Here is a 23,373-nt window from a genome sequence, read left to right as displayed (position 1 = left end):
TGTGCTCAGTTGGCTTAAAGCCAATTGCAATCACGGTACGCCAGTGGTGAAGGGGGCTGGATGTTAATAGTTTTGTACCCAATGCGCACACCCCCCCACAACAAAGATAGGCATCCACTTCACGTTATTCATTTTAGAAAGCAGAAATGCCAAGGACATGACTTATACATACATCACTGATATTTCCATCTTGAAAGAGCAGCGTCCTCAGTATACTGGTTTGTGACTAGGATTACAATGTTATTACACTCTGGCTAAAAATGTTTCTTGTTCTTTACATCTTTTTGTAATTTTGAAGCACATCGGATATCAATTAAACAGCTATAATACTGTACAAGGGGCTGCCTTAAAGTTTTTTTTCTCTCCCAGCAGGCGTTTGGTTACTATGCACTTAAAAAAAAACTTTGTGAACATCTGTTACACAGAAACATCCGAACTGAGAGGGTTCAAAGTTAATCAAATGCTCAGACATCCTCTGAAAGAATTATTTTTCGGGAACAGGAGGACTAACACAGGTATTTTTTTAAATGGAAACTGCAGTTTTAGTATGGATTTAGTAATACAAATCAATGAAAAACTTCAGGATTGAATTTTTATATCTCTTGGTCTGATGACATTTGCACCTAGAAAGTTACCTGAAAGTCCACTGAGCTTAAAGAAAAGGACAAACATGCATTTGTATAGCACCTTACTACATCTTCAGGACGTCCCAAAACGCTTCACATACAGTGAATTACTTTTTATGAAGGGAAGTCATGTAGGCAAACGTGGTAGCCAAATCATGTATGGCAATGTTCCATAAAAAGCGAATGTGATGAATGATCTATTAAACTGTTTTTGTTCTGTGTCTACAATGTGAACTAAAAGCAAAATGTGCAAGGGTTTTTTTAAAAAGTAATTACCTCACAATTTAAACTAACTGAGAAATAATAAGATATCTCAATGTCTGTACATTTGCTTGGGGTTGACCTTGACTGGCAGTCAAGCTTTGCCTAAGTTACACTAAGTTGCACTGCCAGTCTGCCTACATGTTTCCTTTTTAAGTTGGTATAAACAATTAAACTTTTCACAGAATTTAACAGCAGCCAATGTGCTGATATTACCCATGTCCAAACCACTGTGCAGACAGTATATTTGTGACAGATTACCAGGTTTAAAGTCAGACATGCAAACACTTCAAAATTATGTACTAACTTTCCCACAAAGTTTGATTAAGTATTTTTTTATATAAATGCAAGATTTTAAATAATTTGAAGACCTGCCATAAACAGTTACCCACATTTCTAATACCACTTCTATATTAAACTGAAAACAGTTTCAACTAGGAAGAGGAGGCTGGGCACAGAAAAAGGTAAAGAAACTAATAATCATCATTTGGCAGATATATTTAAAACAAAAACTTTTGAGGGTTAAGAGGAAAGAGTAGTTTAATAAAATGACTATGGAGTGTGATCAAATTTCAACAAGTTGCAGTGGCAGCTGTAGCATGGTTACACATTGGCTTGCTTATGTCAGCATTTTACTTTCATGAACACCAACGACTAAAAATGTTATCCAGCGAATGAAATCACTGCAAAGACCAAACAGACCACTGACTCACCCCAGAAGCCAACACTCCCATTTACAAAGGCATGGCAATTCCATAGCAACCAGTGGCTAAGATGACGCACAAGGGAGATAGAAAGTACTGTACTAAAGCAGAGTACTGTTTCTTCTGTGGTTTGGAGAGTTTACAGGACACTTTATCCCTCCTTATAGAACTGCAAAAACATTCCACCAACCCTCAAAATGACATTCAATCATTTGAAAAAAGATGAAAATGCCAATATCGACAACACTTATCTTTTGTGCAAGGAAAAGCCAATAATTAGAAACAAATAGATTTTTAAATAAAATGTACATCAGCATTACTGATAAATTATACAAGTGGAAGTTGCACTTTTACTTAAATATATTCAACCAAATGTGCATTTTAATGTTAAACGGGTGAGGTCTTGTTTGCAGATTCCATTGAGCCACAACATGAATAGACTACTTTGAAAATACTAAAATCACAATGAACTGTGAATCCTTTCTCCCAATAGTAATGCTAGAGCTAAAAATGTTATGAGACACAGTAACCTTTATTCACTACCTAAATTCTAAATGCTTAATTTAACAATCCAATTCAAATTTCATGGAGCAGTCATCTTACAAAGTAATACTGGGACAGACAAACAAGGTAAAGTGCCTGGATTGATCCCTGATCTATGCTCAGTTAGCTGATTTAAGCCCAAGCAAGGGTGCTAATGTTGGCCTCATCGCCTCTGGACAAAGAGTAGAGCAAAATGACCCCATTCTGGGTCACTATCCAGTCACTCCTGCTCAAATGGTATATGTATGCTTGATGGGCAGTGCAGAATCAGGCATGGTTGTAATGTCTGCCATGATCAAACAGCTTTCTGGCACTCGTTGTCTGGACTCTCACATACAGAATGTTGACATGGGCAACTTGGAGGGTTGCTAGTACTTAGGAAACTACCCTAGCAAAACTCACCAGCTATAGGACAAAGCAGGCAAAGGGGCATCTGGTAAGTGGGAGGCTTTCAAAAGTGTGTTAACCAGGGATCAGGGTAAGCACATTCCTTATAAAGTGAAGGGCAAGGCTGGTAGAAGTAGGGAACCTTGGATGACTCGGGAGATTGAGGCCCTAGTCAAAAAGAAGAAGGAGGCATATGACATGCATAGGCAGCTGGGATCAAGTGGATCCCTTGAAGAGTATAGAGATTGCCGGAGTAGAGTTAAGAGAGAAATCAGGAGGGCAAAAAGGGGACATGAGATTGTTTTGGCAGATAAGGCAAAGGAGAATCCAAAGAACTTCTACAAATACATAAAGGGCAAAAGAGTAACTAGGGAGAGAGTAGGGCCTCTTAAGGATCAACAAGGTCATCTATGTGCGGAACCACAAGAGATGGGTGAGATCCTGAATGAATATTTCACATCGGTATTTACGGTTGAGAAAGGCATGGATGTTAGGGAACTTGGGGAAATAAATAGTGATGTCTTGAGGAGTGTACATATTACAGAGAGGGAGGTGCTGGAAGTCTTAACGCGCATCAAGGTAGATAAATCTCCGGGACCTGATGAAATGTATCCCAGGACGTTATGGGAGGTTAGGGAGGAAATTGCGGGTCCCCTAGCAGAGATATTTGAATCATCCACCGCTACAGGTGAGGTGCCTGAAGATTGGAGGGTAGCAAATGTTGTGCCTTTGTTTAAGAAGGGCGGCAGGGAAAAGCCTGGGAACTACTGACCGGTGAGCCTGACATCTGTAGTGGGTAAGTTGTTAGAGGGTATTCTGAGAGACAGGATCTACAGGCATTTGGAGAGGCAGGGACTGATTAGGAACAGTCAGCATGGTTTTGTGAGAGGAAAATCATGTCTCACGAATTTGATTGAGTTTTTTGAAGGGGTAACCAAGAAGATAGATGAGGGCTGTGCAGTGGATGTGGTCTACATGGACTTCAGCAAAGCCTTTGACAAGGTACCGCATGGTAGGTTGTTACATAAGGTTAAATCTCACGGAATCCAAGGTGAGGTAGCCAATTGGATACAAAATTGGATTGACGACAGAAGACAGAGGGTGGTTGTAGAGGGTTGTTTTTCAAACTGGAGGCCTGTGACCAGCGGTGTGCCTCAGGGATCGGTGCTGGGTCCGCTGTTATTTGTTATTTATATTAATGATTTGGATGAGAATTTAGGAGGCATGGTTAGTAAGTTTGCAGATGACACCAAGATTGGTGGCATTGTCGACAGTGAAGAAGGTTATCTAGGATTGCAACGGGATCTTGATAAATTGGGCCAGTGGGCCGATGAATGGCAGTTGGAGTTTAATTTAGATAAATGTGAGGTGATGCATTTTGGTAGATCGAATCGGGCCAGGACCTACTCCGTTAATGGTAGGGCGTTGGCGAGAGTTATAGAACAAAGATCTAGGAGTACAGGTTCATAGCTCCTTGAAAGTGGAGTCACAGGTGGATAGGGTGGTGAAGAAGGCATTCAGCATGCTTGGTTTCATTGGTCAGAACATTGAATACAGGAGTTAGGATGTCTTGTTGAAGTTGTACAAAACATTAGTGAGGCCACACTTGGAATACTGTGTACAGTTCTGGTCACTCTATTATAGAAAGGATATTATTAAACTAGAAAGAGTGCAGAAAAGATTTACTAGGATGCTACCGAGACTTGATGGTTTGACTTATAGGGAGAGGTTAGATAGACTGGGACTTTTTTCCCTGGAGAGCAGGAGGTTAAGGGGTGATCTTATAGAAGTCTATAAAATAATGAGGGGCATTGATAAGGTAGATAGTCAAAATCTTTTCCCAAAGGTAGGGGAGTCTATAACAAGGGGGCATAGATTTAAGGTGAGAGGGGAGAGATACAAAAGGGTCCAGAGGGGCAATTTTTTCACTCAAAGGGTGGTGAGTGTCTGGAACGAGCTGCCAGAGGCAGTAGTAGAGGCGGGTACAATTTTGTCTTTTAAAAAGCATTTGGACAGTTACATGGGTAAGATGGGTATAGAGGGATATGGGCCAAGTGCAGGCAATTGGAACTAGCTTAGTGGTATAAACTGGGCGACATGGACATGTTGGGCCGAAGGGCCTGTTTCCATGTTGTAACTTCTATGATTCTAAGATAATTAAATTAATTACATGTGAACAGTCTCCAGAAGCATTGGAGATTTAATATTGTTACTGTGTAAAATTAGGTTGGGTTTTAATTTGTTTTACAGTATGATAAAGTTACATGATAGGCAAGAGCACCCAGGTCTAGAGGCTGTTTTTAAAATGTAATTTTTTTTTGATGTCAGATTTTTTTTTATTATTCGTTCATGGGATGTGGGCATCACTGGCAAGGCCAGCATTTATTGCCCATCCCTAATTGCCCTCGAGGTGGTGGTGATGAGCCACCTTCTTGAACAACTGAGTGGCTTGCCAGGCCATTTCAGAGGACAGTTAAGAATCAACCACATTGCTGTGGGTCTGGAGTCACATATAGGCCAGACCGGGTAAGGACGGCAGGCCTCCTTCCCTAAAATTAGTGAACCAGGTGGGTTTTTACGACAGTCTGGTAGTTTCATGGCCACCATTACTGATACTAGTTTTTTTTATGCCAGATTTTATTTAATTAATTGAATTTAAATTCCCCCAGCTGCCATGGCGGGATTTGAACTCATGACTCATGAACTTATTACTTTACTTACCATTTTACTGTAAGTAAAGTAATAAGAAAGGGAAGATCTGCAGGTTTTATAGCAGATAGTGTTTTTTTTTAGTGAACCTAGGTCCCTAGTATAGTTAACATTTTCTAATTTCAACGTAATTTAAAAGGGGTAACTAAGCTAAGGCAAGTCATGGCAGCAGACCTCGCACCCGAGATATGCTCCTCCTGCAAGATGTGGGAAGTCATGGACACTACCAGTGTCCCTGCCGACCATGTGTGCGGGAAGTGTGTCCACCTGCAGCTACTGACCGATCGTATCTCGGAGCTGGAGCTGCGGGTGGACTCACTGTGGAGCATCCGCGATGCAGAGAAACTCGTGGATAGCACGTTTAGCGAGTTGGTCACACCGCAGGTAAAGGGTATACAGGCAGGAAGTGAATGGGTGACCACCAGGAAGAGTAAGAGATGCAGGCAGGTAGTGCAGGGGTCCCCTGTGGCCATCCCCCTCTCAAACAGATATGCCACTTTGGATGCTGTTGGGGGGGATGACTTATCAGGGGAAGGCAGCAGCAGCCAACTTCCTGGCACCACGGGTAGCTCTGCTGCACAGGCTGGGAGGAAAAAGAGTGGCAGAGCTATAGTGATAGGGGACTCAATTGTAAGGGGAATAGACAGGCGTTTCTGCGGCCGCAACCGAGACTCCAGGATGGTGTGTTGCCTCCCTGGTGCAAGGATCAAGGATGTCTCGGAGCGGCTACAGAACATTTTGGAGGGGGAGGGCGAACAGCCAGCTGTCGTGGTGCACATAGGCACCAACGATATAGGTAAAAAAGGGGATGAGGTCCTAAAAGCAGAATATAGGGAGTTAGGAGGTAAATTAAAAAATAGGACCTCAAAGGTAGTAATCTCAGGATTGCTGCCAGTGCCACGTGCTAGTCAGAGTAGAAATAGGAGGATATTTCAAATGAATACGTGGCTAGAGGAATGGTGCAAGGGGGAGGGATTCAAATTCCTGGGACACTGGAAACGGTTCTGGGGGAGGTGGGACCAGTACAAACCGGATGGTCTGCACCTGGGCAGGGCCGGGACCGCTGTCCTAGGAGGAGTGTTTGCTAGTGCTGTTGGGGAGGGTTTAAACTAAAGTGGCAGGGGGTTGGGAACCTGAGCAGGGAGAGAGAGGAAAGCGTAACAGGAAGGGACAGAAGGTATGGAGTAATAGGTAAAGTGTTAAAAAAGGAAAAAGCAGGAACTAAGCGTCACAAAACAGATTTGAAAGTTCTTTATCTGAATGCACGTAGCATTCGTAATAAAATGGACGAGTTAACGGCACAAATAACTATGTATGGGTATGATCTTGTGGCCATTACAGAAACATGGCTGCAGGGTGACAACGACTGGGAATTAAATATGCCAGGGTATTTAACAATCAGGAAGGACAGGCAGGAAGGAAGGGGAGGTGGGGTGGCTATGTTAATAAAGGAAGGAATCACTGTAATACAGAGAAATGATATTGGGACAAAGCATCAAGATAATGAAACAGTTTGGGTGGAGATAAGGAATAATAAGGGAAAAAAAACATTAGTGGGCGTAGTATATAGGCCTCCTAATAGTTGCAACTCTGCTGGAAGAAGTATTAATCAGGAGATAGTCGGGGCATGTAATAAGGGAACAGCCATAATTATGGGGGATTTTAATTATCATATTAACTGGACAAATCAAATTGGGCAGAGCAGCCTTGAGGACGAGTTCATTGAGTGCATCAGGGATGGATTTCTTGAGCAGTATGTAACTGATCCTACAAGGGGGCAGGCAACCTTGGACCTGGTCCTGTGGAATGAGTCAGGATTAATTAATAATGTCCTAGTTAAGGATCCCCTTGGAACGAGCGACCACAACATGGTTGAATTCCATATCCAATTAGAGGGTGAGAAGGTTGATTCTCAAACAAGCGTACTGAGCTTGAATAAAGGAGACTATGATGGTATGAGAGCGGAATTGATTAAAGTGGACTGGGAAAATAGATTAAAGGGTAAGACGGTACATGAGCAGTGGTGTTCATTTAGGGAGTTATTTTACAACTTTCAAAATAAATATATTCCACTGAGGAAAAAAGGGTGTAAAAGAAATGACAGCCATCCGTGGCTAAGTAAAGAAATCAAGGATAGTATCCGACTAAAAACAAGGACATATAAGGTAGCCAAACTTAGTGGGAGGATAGAAGATTGGGAATTCTTCAAAAGACAGCAAAAAGTAACTAAAGGATTGATTAAGAAAGGGAAGTTAGATTATGAAAAGAAATTAGCAAAAAATATAAAAACAGATAGCAAGAGTTTCTATAGTTATATAAAAAGAAAAAGGGTGGCTAAGGCAAACATAGGTCCCTTAGAGGATGAGACCGGGAAATTAATGGTGGGAAACATGGAGATGGCAAAAATGCTGAACAAATATTTTGTTTCAGTCTTTACAGTAGAGGACACTAAGAATATCCCAACACTGGACAAACAGGGGACTCTCGGGGGGGAGGAGCTAAATACGATTAAAATCACTCAGGAGATGGTACTCAGTAAAATAATGGGACTCAAGGCGGATAAATCCCCTGGACCTGATGGCTTCCATCCTAGGGTCTTGAGGGAAGTGGCAGTAGGGATTGTGGATGCTTTGGTGATAGTTTTCCAAAATTCCCTGGACTCAGGAGAGGTCCCGGCAGATTGGAAAACTGCTAATGTAACACCGTTATTTAAAAAGGGTAGTAGGCAGAAGGCTGGAAATTATAGGCCAGTTAGCTTAACATCTGTGGTGGGTAAAATTTTGGAGTCTATTATTAAGGAGACAGTAACGGAACATTTAGATAAGCATAATTTAATAGGACAAAGTCAGCATGGCTTTATGAAGGGGAAGTCATGTCTGACAAATTTGCTTGAGTTCTTCGAGGATATAACGTATAGGGTGGATAAAGGGGAACCAGTGGACGTAGTGTATTTAGACTTCCAGAAGGCATTCGACAAGGTGCCACATAAAAGATTATTACTTAAGATAAAAAATCACGGGATTGGGGGTAATATTCTGGCATGGGTGGAGGATTGGTTATCGAACAGGAAGCAGAGAGTTGGGATAAATGGTTCATTTTCGGACTGGCAACCAGTAACCAGTGGTGTTCCGCAGGGGTCGGTGCTGGGTCCCCAACTCTTTACAATCTATATTAACGATTTGGAGGAGGGGACCGAGTGCAACATATCAAAATTTGCAGATGATACAAAGATGGGAGGGAAAGTAGAGAGTGAGGAGGACATAAAAAACCTGCAAGGGGATATAGACAGGCTGGGTGAGTGGGCGGAGATTTGGCAGATGCAATATAATATTGGAAAATGTGAGGTTATGCACTTTGGCAGGAAAAATCAGAGAGCAAGTTATTTTCTTAATGGCGAGAGACTGGAAAGTACTGCAGTACAAAGGGATCTGGGGGTCCTAGTGCAAGAAAATCAAAAAGTTGGTATGCAGGTGCAGCAGGTGATCAAGAAAGCCAACGGAATGTTGGCTTTTATTGCTAGGGGGATAGAATATAAAAACAAGGAGGTATTGCTGCAGTTATATAAGGTATTGGTGAGACCGCACCTGGAATACTGCATACAGTTTTGGTCTCCATACTTAAGAAAAGACATACTTGCTCTCGAGGCAGTACAAAGAAGGTTCACTCGGTTAATCCCGGGGATGAGGGGGCGGACATATGAGGAGAGGTTGAGTAGATTGGGACTCTACTCATTGGAGTTCAGAAGAATGAGAGGCGATCTTATTGAAACATATAAGATTGTGAAGGGTCTTGATCGGGTGGATGCAGTAAGGATGTTCCCAAAGATGGGTGAAGCTAGAACTAGGGGGCATAATCTTAGAATAAGGGGCTGCTCTTTCAAAACTGAGATGAGGAGAAACTTCTTCACTCAGAGGGTGGTAGGTCTGTGGAATTTGCTGCCCCAGGAAGCTGTGGAAGCTACATCATTAGATAAATTTAAAACAGAAATAGACAGTTTCCTAGAAGTAAAGGGAATTAGGGGTTATGGGGAGCGGGCAGGAAATTGGACATGAAGCTGAGTTCGGATCGGTCAATGCCCTGTGGGTGGCGGAGAGGGCCCAGGGGCTATGTGGCCGGGTCCTGCTCCGACTTCTTGTGTTCTTTAGATTTGTGGTTGGGATCAGATCAGCCATGATCTTATTGAATGGCGGAGCAGGCTCGAGGGGCCGATTGGCCTACTCCTGCTCCAATTTCTTATGTTCTTATGTTCTTATTAGTCCAGGCCTCTGGATTACTAGTCCAGTAACATAACCACTATGCTACCGTACCCTCATCAAATCATACTTAACTTCATGTAATTTTATACAATATAGTCCATTTGTTTAAAGCAATAAAAAGTTATTCATATCAAAATAAATTAACCTTCGAGTGTGCGCCCAGTTTTTTTTGTGAACTTAGTGTGGTAGAGTTAAGCATTAAGAATGGTGCTTCCAATATTTTTTAAGTTACATAAATCTTTGCATAAGAACACTTGGAAATTATATGTGGATACCAACATCTGTTTCATTGGTTGCCCAGAATAAAAAAGCCCACCTTTTAATCTTACAATCTAAATGAATAAAATGCTCCAAATAGCTCAGTTGGAATCAATTAGCCAGAAGGTGAGGGATCTACAGAGCCAAGGCTCCATCTAGAACAGAAAGAAAACTTCAAAAATGGAAGCAATGCTGACCAAACATTTTGCAGGCTCCACACCGTCATAATTAGATTTCAAGTTCCTGGTCACCACTGACTATTTTACACGTGTAAAGACTTGTTATCAGCTCTGCTTATGGCTTTTCATTTAATCTGTAATAGGTTCCACATGTACAGTGACGACATTCAGCTCTACCTTACCACCACCTCTCTCGACTCCTCCACTGTCTCCAATTTGTCACATTGTTTGTCTGACATCCAGTACTGGATGGAGCAGAAACTTCCTCCAACTAAATATTGGGAAGACTGAAGCCACTGTCTTCGGTCCCCGCCACTTCCATTCTCTACCCACCCACTCCATCCCTCTCCCTGGCCACTATCTGAGACTGAACCAGACCATTTGCAACCGTGACATCCTATCTGACCAAGATGAGTTTCCAACCACATCACCAAGACCACCTAATTCCACCTCTGTACATCGCCTGTCGTCATCAATGCCTCAGCTCATATGCTACTGAAACCCTCATCCATGCCTTTGTTATCTCTAGACCTGACTTCTAAAGCTCTCCTGGCCGGCCTCCCATCTTCCACCCTCCATAAACTTGAGCTCATCCAAAACTCTGCTGCCCATTTCCTAACTCGCACCAAGTCCCATTTACTCTTCATCCTGCCCGCTGACCTACAATGGCCCCCGGTCCAGCAACGCCTTGATGTTAAAATTCTCATCCTTGTGTTCAAATCCCTCCATGGCCTCGCCCCACCCTATCTCTATGACCTCCTCCAGCCCAACAACCCTTATGCGGCTCGGTGTCAAATTTTGTTTGATAATGCTCCTATCAAGCATCCTGGGACGTTTCACTACGTTAAAGGCACTATATAAATGCAATTTGTTGTGTGTTAACATATGTCAGGCTCAATAATATATTTTTTTCAAAAATCATCTAGCACATGGCTTTGAACATCCAATTGCATCCCAACTAACAATGTACTCCTTGTTATCTTAATTTAGTATAAAGTTTTCATTCCTCTAGTGAATTTTGTTTTTCTGTGCACCATATAAACTGGGGTGCCTAGACCATAGGGGTCCACAAGGGAATTCCAGGGGATCTCAGATGTCAGTTCTATATTTTTCTGTATTTGTTAGGTTTACTAGCTCATTAGTGTACATTGACTAGAAATGTATTTTTGACCAATTGGCATTGTCTTTCAGAAATGAGGACAGGAGATCCCAGGAGTGTGTCTATTATTGAAGAACGGTCCCAGAGTGTCAATGTTTCCACATGGCCCAGTCACACAGAAAAGTTTGAAGTCCTTTGCTGTATGAAGCCAAATGGTACAGAGGGGAAAAACTTGCTTGAATTCATGACAATACAAGTTCTAAATTATGTTTGCTTACAAAATTGTGCAAAATCCTGGAGACATGTCTCTCTGGTGCTTGATCATATTATATTAGTACTTCCTCCTCCTGCAGGAGATAATGAAACATTACAGCACATTAAGCTCCCAGCATTCAGACTCTTGCCGTTTTTAACGGTAAATACCATCTGCGTGTCATCTTGTCTCTTGGTAAACAGATCTTCTCCTGACTACGGATGAAGGAGCCATGACCACCTGTTGCTTATTTAGCCTCAGGTGAAACTCAAAGTCCATTGTAGAAACAATCTGGGAATAAGTTAATAAAACTTCATCCTGTTCATCAAAAGCCTGACCATTATAATGATCATTCCTTACAAGTTCACAATGTAATTAAAAGTTTATACACTACCATATGTTGCAGATTTAGAAATCTCATCAAAAATATACTTCTGCACAACAAGCGCCCTTCTGTAATGCAATGTTTACAACTGTAAAACTTTACAAATTGTTTCTGATAATAGAGGAAATTGTTAAGAACCCCAGTACACTAAATTGCTCAGGTTGTGAAAACTCAATGATCACTTAAATCTAAGGTAAGAATAACAAATCCAATAGTTTAAATATGTTTAAAAGTCATGTTATATGAGAAAAAACAGAAAAGGAAAAAAAGATATGAGCTAGAGCTGTTTATTTTTCTTAAATTCAATACAGTAGGGTTATTATAATGAAATCTTCATTTGAGTAGATACAATGACATTCATTTCAGCATCCGCGCAGCAGCCAAAATGAAGCAGTGTCAATGCTAGAAAGATTCCAAAGTAAGAACTAAAGGAAATATTCAGCAATGGGACAAAATCACAAAGGATAAGAAGCTACAAATGCTTCATACTAGTAACTAATTTGGCAACATATTTTACATGCAAAAGTTTGCACTTTAGAATTAATTACATCCAAACTAGATGCCAGAGCGTACGATTTTCCAAGGGTTCTTGTGACGAGGAAAGTCTTCATTTTCACACTAGTTATTGGTATTAACGTCTGGTCAACTTAAACTATCATTGGTATTTTGAGAACATTCCTCAAATATATACCTGCTACTACACCTATTACAAGGTGTCAACTTTTATTGGTTGTTTTAATATAATGCCAGCATTTTAACAATTCAATACTCATTCAAATCCGAATGGTATGTCAGCCATTTCCTGAGCTCATTATAACCAGAGTACCTTCCAGATTCAGCTGTTTGCAATTAGCTTTGTATGTCAGTACAAGATCCATACAGAATATGAGAAGCTTCAAAAACATCTTGCACATTAATCATTTATCCCAAATAAATATTAATGTTAAATTGACACTGGTCAAACAGACTTAAGAAATGGAACCCAACAGATGGAATAAATGAAGGCTTAATCCCTTTAAACTTTGATATGTACACAGAATCTTTTTGGAATGGTCTAATTTTCTAAGATATACAAATCTCTTCCTCCACCATAAACATTTTTCTTTGAATGCACAAAAACATATTCCTCTTACCTACTCAGCCATACTACTATAGTTCTGTATTAAACTATATCTAAAACAGTCTTTTAAAAAAAATTGACAACTGACAGCTAAAACGTGGATCACAAGGAGACTAAATGATACTCAGTGTGGAAACATTGCTTTCACGTACAAGCCCTGTTTAAAACTATCTAGACTAATGGGGTGCAGATGGCCTCTGAGAACTGTTAAGTGAATTAAGTTTCAACACAGGATCCAGTAGGGGTGAGTCAAATCACAAATCTCTATCATATAATCTTCAAAGGAGCTTGATTAGGGAATTGGAAACACCACATTAGTTCAGCTAGGAGAGTATTTCAGAGCTTATGGTTAGGAAGCTTCTCATCAAACTCATGCTATACATCAGTTGAATGTCCTTGATACTGATACAAGTTACAAAAAAAATGGAAAAATTCAAATTCCTAGTATAGACATCCTTCGCTTCGGTGAGAAAAAAGTAGCCATGAAACAGGACCTTAGCTTTTACTTTGACTCAAAGGCAGTCAATATTCTGGTTTAGGAATTAAACATGCACAAGACATTATTACAATTCCTATAAACTGCCTATCCCTTTGGAGAATACTCAGAAATTCTTTTTCTGGAAAGCTAATATAAACAGTTATAATTGTAAAGACTGAACCAACTGAACATACACAAAAGCAGGATAGAATATAGCAGCAACACAAGATAGAAGTCAGCTGTTCAATGTGAAAACTATAAAAGCGTAAACTTAACCATATCAATTCTCCCTGCAAATGTACTCTCAACTTCTTGGAAACAAAAATACAAATGGGTGCAGCTGTGATGATTTGAATCTTCTATTGTAGAACCAGCTGACAATCAAGAAACACTATAATTTTGGCACCTGACAACATTTTCAGCATGAGTCCCTAAATGAAGACTGCTGGTACAGGAATAAAACATCAACATTCAGTTTCTTTAAAACCATGCGAGCAGACAGAAATCTGCACGATAGGCGACAAAGTTAACATTAAACATCAAGTATTCATTGCCCCCGGAACTAACCCAGATTTCTATGTAGCTGTTCATTACATGTACGTTGTAGGGTTGTACTTATTTTTAAAAAAACTTTACAGTATGTTGAGCTCCAGTCTGCTAGTCCAGGCTTACACTATGGTGCTTAGGATCTTCTCAACAGGGCTCCTATGAAAACGGGTTTCCCATCACAAAATAAGTATTACCATTTAAGATTTATCAAATAAACATCCTTAATTCTTATCACAAAAAGTAGTCTGAACCCGGTTTTTCCCGAGGGGAGGAGGAGAAGGGGAAAAGTCCGTCATACTTACTATCTGTGTACATTGCATTCTCAAATCTTCTTCCAGAATTATAAATTAGAACTAAATGTACTCTAGAGGAATCATCAGGCCATTGAAATGCACATGCTCCTTTGGAAAAACTCAAAGCCATTATAACTTTGATCTAAACAGTAACAGCAACATTTCCCACTTGCATGCAGTTAATTTGACACCAAGACAACAAGCAACATTGCAAATTCTGCACTAATTTAACTCCCAAAAGATTAAAGATTTTTTTAATATTGTAGTTCCTTCTGTATTGATTGTTACAAATATAAACATCAAGCAATTAGCATTTTTAATAATTTACATACCTGCAAAGAGCCTATAGGTTCTTTGGACTTTGAAAATCTTACTCTTCACACCAGGAGAAAGAAGATCTAAAAGAAAAGTATTAATTTTAGTAAAATGGTAACTCATTAGACTGGCCAGGTTTGTCATAGCCAAGTTTTAACACTTTCAAAGTACAAGGACAATGGGGGGAAAGATTCAGCTGAATACACATTAAAACCCAATGTATGCACAGTTTTCAGTCTTGAAAGCTCTCAGTATCCTGCATTAAGGTAATGCTGTGAAGTCAAAATAACCATTTGGCACCATCCCCTTCCCAAAGAAGTGTCAACAATAATTATGTGTTTTACCTCAATGAGGACTCTTTTAGCAATTTGCTGTGGGCCAAAACTAAAAACTTCTCATTACTCTCGAAGTAAAAAAATGAAAATGAGAAAAACTCAAAATGTATAAGCATAAAAGTAGACATGATGTGGAGATGTATAAGCACAAAAGTAGACATGATGTGGAGCTCCTGAACATTTACCTGACGAAGGAGGAAGCCTCCGAAAGCTTGTAGATTTCAAATAAAAATTGTTGGACTATAACTTGGTGTTGTAAAATTGTTTACATAAAAGTAGAGACATTTGAAAACAGCTAGAACCAGGGCCACAAGTCTCCTTTAGTTTACAAGGACAGATTACAAAAGCATATTCAATGCACAATGGTAAAGTTTTATAAATGTGAACTTGTGTGTCGCACGTTTGATTTGAAATCAGACCTGCCGTAGAAAATTAAAACGGAAGCTGAAGGGCTCCTTTAGAAGAGCCCAGGAGACATATCCGAGTGAAGCTGACATGTTTTGCCAAAAGGAAGCAAGGGATCCTCACATAGCCTATCCACTAGCTAGGATAGAGTTTCCTTTCAAGTATTTTATACACATGCATACAAAATGGCTATAGAACGCAATGTCCCTCGCCTAACACGACTGCTTCACATCTGCTTTGTGCAAATGACTGTCCCTTGGGTTGTATCGCGAAGCCTTTCAGACAACGTTTCAATGGTATGTTTGTTTCCAACCTAACAGTGAGATGTAGATTTCTTTAATATATCTAAATCTCACTCCCCTCGCACCCCAACTACCACTCTAGCTATCATCTTTAAAATAGGATTCCACAGCAATATATTGGAGGTATATATGTAGGTCCCTCACAGTCAGAAACAGGAGAATTTATAATGGGGAACAAGGAAATGGCAGAACATTTAAACAAATACTTCGGTTCTGTTTTCATGGAAGAGGACACAAATAACGTCCCAGAAATGCCAGGGAACCAAGGGTCCAGTGAGAAGGAGGAATTAAAGAAAATTAGTATTATTAAAAAAAGTGCTGGAGAAATTAATGGGGCTGAAAGCCGTTAAATCCCCAGGGGCTGATAATCTGCATCCCATAGTACTAAAAGAAGCAGCCATGGAAATAATGGATGCATTGGTTGTCATCTTCCAAAATTCTATACATTATGGAACAGTTCCTGCAGATTGGAGGGTGGCAAATGTAACCCCACTATTTAAAAAAGGGAGAGAAAACAGGGAACTACAGCCCAACATCAGTAGTAGGGAAAATGATAGTCTATTATAAAGGATGTGAAAACAAGACACAGAAAATATCAACGAGATTAGATAAAGTCAACATGAATTTATGAAAGGGAAATAGTGTTTGACAAACATACTGAAGTTTTTTTTTGAGGATGTAACTGGTAGAAGATCAGGGAGAACCAGTGGATGTGGTGTATTTGGACTTTCAGAAGGCCTTTGATAAAGTCCCACATAAGAGGTTAGTGTGCAAAATTAAAGCACATGGGATTAGGGGCAATATACTGGCACGGATTGAAAATTGAAGACAGGAAACAGAGAGTAGGAATAAATGGGTCTTTTTTCAGGGTGGCAGGCAGTGACTAGTGGGGTACCGCAGGGATCAGTTCTTGGGCCCCAGCTATTCACAATATATATCAATGATCTGGATGAAGGAACCAAATATACTATTTCCAAGTTTGCGGACGACACAAAACTAGGTGGGATTGTGAGTTGCGAGGAGGATGCAAAGAGGCTTTAAGGCAATTTAGACAAGTTGAGTGAGTGGGCAAATAGAAACATAGAAAATAGGAGCAAGAGTAGGCCATTATGCCTGCTCTGCCATTCAAAATGATCATGGCTGATCGTCTAACTCAGTACCCTGTTCCCGCTTTTTCCCCATATCCCTTGATCCCTTTAGCATTAAGAAATATATCGATCTCCTTCTTTAATACATCTAATGACTTGGCCTCCACTGCCTTCTGTGGTAGAGAATTCCACAGGTTCACCACCGAGTGAAGAAGTTTCTCCTCATCTCGGTTCTAAATGGCGTACCCCGTATCCTGAGACTGTGACCCCTGGTTCTGGAATCCCCAGCCATCGGGAACATCCTCCCTGCAGCTAGTCTGTCTAGTCTTGTTAGAATTTTATATGTTTCGATGAGATTGTTGACCGGAGGTCACCGGTTACGGTTATTGGCTTAGTACAAAAGAGGAGAAGAGTCAATTCTCTCTTAACTCTCAATTCGCTTTATTCACGTCGTTAGAACATATACATATAGCTTATACGTCTGGTTAGATATAGACATGCAGTTTGCACCAGGTTATACAGTTTTATACCCAAACTAGGATCTAAACGCACACCCACTAGATTTCTCTGACACTCCCTGAGTGGTCACAGAATATAAAGGCTAATACCCGAAAAGGAGAGCTGACGCTGGCCAGGCGTTCCGTTCTCTCTCTCTCTCTCTCTCTTTCGACGTCGTCTCTACGTCCCTGACGTAGGTTCTTCCACTTCCGCGATGGTTGGTCTCCGGAGTCTTCGCTCTGGCTCCACGCCTGAGATTCTTCATTCTTATTCCGAATCTTATCTCTTCAAGCTGTGCTGTCTCTCTCTCCCGTTGGTTTAGGCTTGCTCGCCGAGTCCGTGTCTTCTCCTCATTGGCTCTGTCCCAAGGACTGAGGTAGCATTACCTCATTACTCCTTTTCGAAATAAGGACTTGTGTCTGATCACATCTCATAGAGTCATAGAGTTATACAGCACGGATAGAGGCCCTTCGGCCCATCGTGTCCGCGCCGGCCATCAAGCCCTGTCTAATCTAATCCCATATTCCAGCATTTGGTCCGTAGCTTTGTATGCTATGGCATTTCAAGTGCTCATCCAAATGCTTCTTGAATGTTGTGAGGGTTTCTGCCTCCACAACCCTTTCAGGCAGTGAGTTCCAGACTCCAACCACCCTCTGGGTGAAAAAGTTCTTTCTCAAATCCCCTCTAAACCTCCCGCCTTTTACCTTGAATCTATGCCCCCTTGTTATAGAACCCTCAACGAAGGGAAAAAGCTCCTTAGTATCCATCCTATCTGTGCCCCTCATAATTTTGTACACCTCAATCATGTCCCCACTCAGCCTCCTCTGCTCCAAGGAAAACAAACCCAATCTTCCCAGTCTCTCTTCATAGCTGAAGCGCTCCAGCCCTGGTAACATCCTGGTGAATCTCCTCTGCACCCTCTCCAAAGCGATCACATCCTTCCTGTAGTGTGGCGACCAGAACTGCACACAGTACTCCAGCTGTGGCCTAACCAGTGTTTTATACAGCTCCATCATAACCTCCTTGCTCTTATATTCTATGCCTCGGCTAATAAAGGCAAGTATCCCATATGCCTTCTTTACCACCTTATCTACCTGTTCCGCCGCCTTCAGGGATCTGTGAACTTGCACACCAAGATCCCTCTGACCCTCTGTCTTGCCTAGGGTCCTCCCATTCATTGTGTATTCCCTTGCCTTGTTAGTCCCTCCAAAGTGCATCACCTCGCACTTTTCCGGGTTAAATTCCATTTGCCACTGTTCCGCCCATCTGACCATCCCATCTATATCGTCCTGCAGACTGAGGCTATCCTCCTCGCTATTTACCACCCTACCAATTTTTGTATCATCAGCGAACTTACTGATCATACCTTTTACATTCATATCCAAGTCATTAATGTAGACCACAAACAGCAAGGGACCCAGCACCGATCCCTGTGGTACCCCACTGGCCACAGGCTTCCAGTCACAAAAACAACCTTCGACCATCACCCTCTGCCTTCTGCCACTAAGCCAGTTTTGTATCCAAAGTGCCAAGGCACCCTGGATTCCATGGGCTCGTACCTTCTTGACCAGTCTCCTGTGCGGGACTTTATCGAAGGCCTTACTGAAATCCATGTATACCACATCCACTGCGTTATCCTCATCCACACGCCTAGTCACCCCCTCAAAAAATTCAATCAAATTAGTCAGACATGATCTTCCCTTGACAAAGCCATGTTGACTATCCCTGATTAATCCTTGCTTCTCCAATGGAGACTAATTTTGTCCTTCAGAATTTTTTCCAATAATTTTCCTACCACTGATGTTAGGCTCATTGGCCTGTAGTTCCCCGGTTTTTCCCTACTCCCCTTCTTGAATAATGGTACTACATTAGCGGTTCTCCAGTCCTCTGGCACATCCCCTGTGGCCAGAGAGGTTCTGAATATATGTGTTAGAGCCCCCGCAATCTCCTCCTTTGCCTCACACAGTAGCCTGGGATACATTTCGTCCAGGCCTGGGGATTTATCCATTTTTAGGCCTGCTAAAACCGCCAATACCTCCTCCCGCTCGATGTTAATATGTTCGAGTATATCACAGTCCCCCTGCCGTATTTCTATGTCGACATCGTCCTTCTCCATAGTGAAAACAGATGCAAAAAATTCATTTAGAACCCCTCCTACATCTGCCGGCTCCACACACAGATTGCCATTTTTGTCCCTAATGGGCCCTATTTTTTCCCTAGTTATCCTCTTACCCTTAATATACTTATAAAACATCTCAGGATTTTCCTTTATTTTGCTCGCGAGTGTTATTTCATGGCCCCTCCTTGATCTCCTAATTTCTTTTTTAAGTATCCCCCTGCACTTTTTGTACTCCTCTAGGGCTTCCTCCGTCTTTAGCCTTTTGTATCTGCCAAAAGCCCTCCTTTTTTTCCTAATCCATTCTCGTATATCCCGTGACATCCAAGGTTCCCTGGAGTTCTTGGAACCACCCTTGACCTTTACGGGAACATGTTGCCATTGTATGGTCTCAATCTCCCTTCTGAAAGACTCCCATTGCTCCGATGCGGATTTTCCTACAAGCTTACGTCAGTCTGAGAATACCTACGAGGTGCCCCTCTAATGAAATGCATATGTAGTAACCTTTCAGTAGTTCAATAAGATGCCTCCATAGCAAGATGGCAGTGTGGTAAACCAGGGGTTAATATAAGTGGCCCATTTTGCTAGCTAGAATTAGAACAATGAGCTTTTCAATGAGCTTTTCTTTGATCATTCGTTTATGTTATTAATTTTCTGTATGAAAATGTATGCTTTATGATTAATCAAGTAAAGAGATATGATAGAGCTGAATTCTGGGGTAAGGAGGTGTAGGGAGTGTTGTTTTGCAGCTACCTAATGAATGGATCCTTATTTCGGACAAGGTCGAAAAACATCCCAGGCCAGAGATAAGCAAGACTCCCTTTCCTTTGACCTACGCACGAACAGGTATCACCTGTGAGTGGTCGGTCATTATGTCAGTTAGTATGGCTTGCCCAGACTCAGCTTATGATTGGTTTTAACCCCTTGCTAATCATGTCCCTCCCCACTCTGAAAATGTATAACTGTGTGAACTCTGACTATGTAATTTGCCTGTTCTATGAGATTGACCAGACTCTGTCAAGAGTTGAAATCAATTCTATAGATAAGGTCAGCTGCAGCTAATAAAATTGTGTTAAACTTTCAAGTGTATTCGTTTTCAGTTTTTGCTGAACCAGACTAAGAGTAAAGAAATCCGGTATCGTCAAGTCCTGCCATCCCAGGAATCAGTCTGGTAAACCTTCGCTGCACTCCCTCCATGGCAAGGACATCCTTCCTCAGATAAGGAGACCAAAACGGCACACAATACTCCAGATGTGGTCTCACCAAGGCCCTGTATAACTGCAGTAAGACATCCCTGCTCCTGTACTCAAATCCTCTTGCAATGAAGGCCAACATACTATTCGCCTTCCTAACTGCTTGCTGCACCTGAATGCTCGCTTTCAGCAACTGGTGTACAAGGACATTCAGGTCTCATTGCACCTCCCCTTTTCCCAATTTATCACCATTCAGATAATAATCTGCCTTTCTGTTTTTACAACCAAAGTGGATAACCTCACATTTATCCATGTTATACTACATCTGCCATGTTCTTGCCCACTCACCCAACTTGTCTAAATCACATTGGAGCCTCTTTGCATCCTCCTCACAGCTCACATTCCACCCCAGCTTTGTGTCGTCTGCAAACTTGAAAATGTTACATTTAGTTCCCTCATCCAAATCATTGATATATATTGTGAATAGCTGGGGCCCAAGGACTGATCCCTGCGGTACCCCACTGGTCACTGCCTGCCACCCGGAAAAAGACCCGTTTATTCCTACTCTCTGTTTCCTGTCTGTCAACCAATTCTCAATCCATGCCAATATATTCCCCCCAATCCCACGTGCTTTAACTTTGCACACTAACCTCTTGTATGGGACCTTATCAAAAGCCTTCTGAAAATCCAAGTACACCACATCCACTGGTTCTCCCCTTTCTATTCTACTAGTTACACCCTCAAAAAACTCCAGTAGATTTGTTAAGTATGATTTCCCTTTCATAAACCCATGCTGACTTTGTCCAATCCTGTTAATGCCTACCAAGTGTTCTGTTATCACATCTTTGATAATAGACTCTAGCATTTTCCCCACTACTCATGTTAGGCTAACTGGTCTGTAATTCCCTGTTTTTTCTCTCTCTCCTTTTTTAAAATAGTGGGGTTACATTTGCCACCCTCCAATCTGTAGGAACTGTTTCAGAGTCTATAGAATTTTGGAAGATAATCACCAATGCATCCACTATTTCCAGGGCAACTTCCTTTAGTACTCTGGGATGTAGATTATCAGGCCCTGGGGATTTGTCAGCCTTTAGCCCCATTAATTTCCCTAGCACTATTTTTTTTTCTACTAATACTGGTTTCCTTCAGTTCCTCCCTCTCACTGGACCCTTGGTTCCCTAACATTTCTGGGAGGTTATTTGTGTCCTCCTTTGTGAAGACAGATCCAAAGTATGTGTTTAATTGTTCTGCCATTTCTTTGTTCCCCATTATAATTTCCCCCATTTCTGACTGTAAGGGACCTACATTTGTCTTCACTAATCTTTTTCTCTTGACATATTTATAGAAGCTTTTACAGTCAGTTTTTATGTTCCCTGCTAGTTCACTCTCATGCTCTATTTTTCCCCTCTTAATCAATCTCTTTGTCCTCCTTTGCTGAATTCTAAACTGTTCCCAATCCTCGGGCTTGCCGCTTTTTCTGGTAATTTTATATGTCTCCTCTTTGGATCTAATACTATCCCTAATTTCTTTTGTAAGCCACGGTGAGCCACCTTTCCTGTTTTATTTTTGTGCCAGACAGGAATGAAGAATTGTTATAATTCCTGCACACGTTCTTTAAATATTAGCCATTGCCTATGCACTGTCATCTATTTTAGTAAAGTTCCCCAATCTATCATAGCCAACTCTCACCTCATACTTTCTAAATTTCCTTTATTTAGATTCAGGACCCTAGTTTTGGATGCAACTACTTCACTCTCCATCTTAATGAGGAATTCTATCATGTTATGGTCGCTCTTCCCTAAGGGACCCCGCACAACAAGATTGTTGCACAATACCCACAATAGTTGGTTCCTCAACGTATTGATCTAGAAAACCATCACATACGCACTCCAGGAATTCCTCCCCCAAATACATGGCAGATTCCACTTCGGAAGGAAAAACAGAAAGGCAGAGTATTATTTAAATGGTGATAGATTGGGAAATGTTGATGTACAAAGGGACCTGGGTGTCCTTGTACACCAGTCACTGAAAGCAAACATGCAGGTGCAGCAAGCAGTTCAGAAGGCAAATGGTACGTTGGCCTTCATTGCAAGAGGATTTGAGTACAGGAGCAAGGATGACCTACTGCAGTTATACAGGGTCTTGGTGAGACCACACCTGGAGTATTGTGTGCAATTTTCATCTCCTTACCCAAGAAAGGATGTACTTGCCATAGAGGGAGTGCAGCAAAGGTTCACCAGACTGATTCCTGGGATGGCAGGACTGTCGTATGAGGAGAGATTGGGTCGACTAGGTCTGTATTCACTAGAGTTTAGAAGAATGAGAGAGGATCTCATTGAAACGTATAAAATTTTGACAGGGCTAGACAGACTGGATGGAGGATATTTCCCCAGGCTGGGCGGTCCAGAACAAGGGGTCACAGTCTCTGGATACGGGGTAGGACATTTAGGACTGAGATGAGGAGAAATTTCTTCATTCAGAGGGTGGTGAACCTGTGGAATTCTCTACCACGGAAGGCTGTGGAGGGCAAGTCACTGAATATATTTAAGAAGGAGATAGATAGATTTCTAGACACAAAAGGCATCAAGGGGTATGGGGAGAGAGCAGGAATATGGTATTGAGATAGAGGATCAACCATGATGATACTGAATGACGCAGCAGGCTCGAAGGGCCGAATGGCTCCTATTTCCATGTTATTATGGAGCATTCAGTGGGGGAGAAGGAAGGAGAAAGAGTCCTACGTCTGTTCAGTGAAAAAGAGAGACTGCAGATTTTTCAATCAAATAGATAGCCCAACACAAAGCTCCTAATTAATTTGGTCTCAGAAAAGCTGATCAGGAAATTGGTTCGGAAAATACTTTCTAATCCAGTGAGTGTGTCAAAATTCTTAGTAGCTGTAATGCAATTTTCATATTCAATACTAATATCAAATATCAATTTTCACCTGACAAATGTTCATCTCCTGAACATTTAGTACTACCAGACGGCAGGAAAATCTAAACCTGAATATGCTTAAATGAG

General features: G+C 41.4%; 1 protein-coding gene across 2 annotated transcripts in view; it reads right to left on the bottom strand.

Moving 5' to 3' along the window:
* usp10 (ubiquitin specific peptidase 10) overlaps nt 1–23,373 on the bottom strand; it is a 95,146-nt gene that overhangs the window by 3,520 nt on the left and 68,253 nt on the right. For both annotated transcript variants that reach the window (XM_067998118.1, XM_067998117.1), the window contains exon 13: nt 14,433–14,498. In XM_067998118.1, the coding sequence (XP_067854219.1) occupies nt 14,433–14,498 (66 nt within the window). The remainder of the gene's footprint in view (nt 1–14,432; nt 14,499–23,373) is intronic.

This window comes from Heptranchias perlo, chromosome 16 (assembly GCF_035084215.1).
Source record: "Heptranchias perlo isolate sHepPer1 chromosome 16, sHepPer1.hap1, whole genome shotgun sequence".
In the NCBI taxonomy this organism is placed as follows: Eukaryota; Metazoa; Chordata; class Chondrichthyes; order Hexanchiformes; family Hexanchidae; genus Heptranchias; species Heptranchias perlo.
The sequence above is the reverse complement of the archived record's forward strand: the minus strand, read 5'-3'. Positions and strand labels throughout refer to the sequence as shown.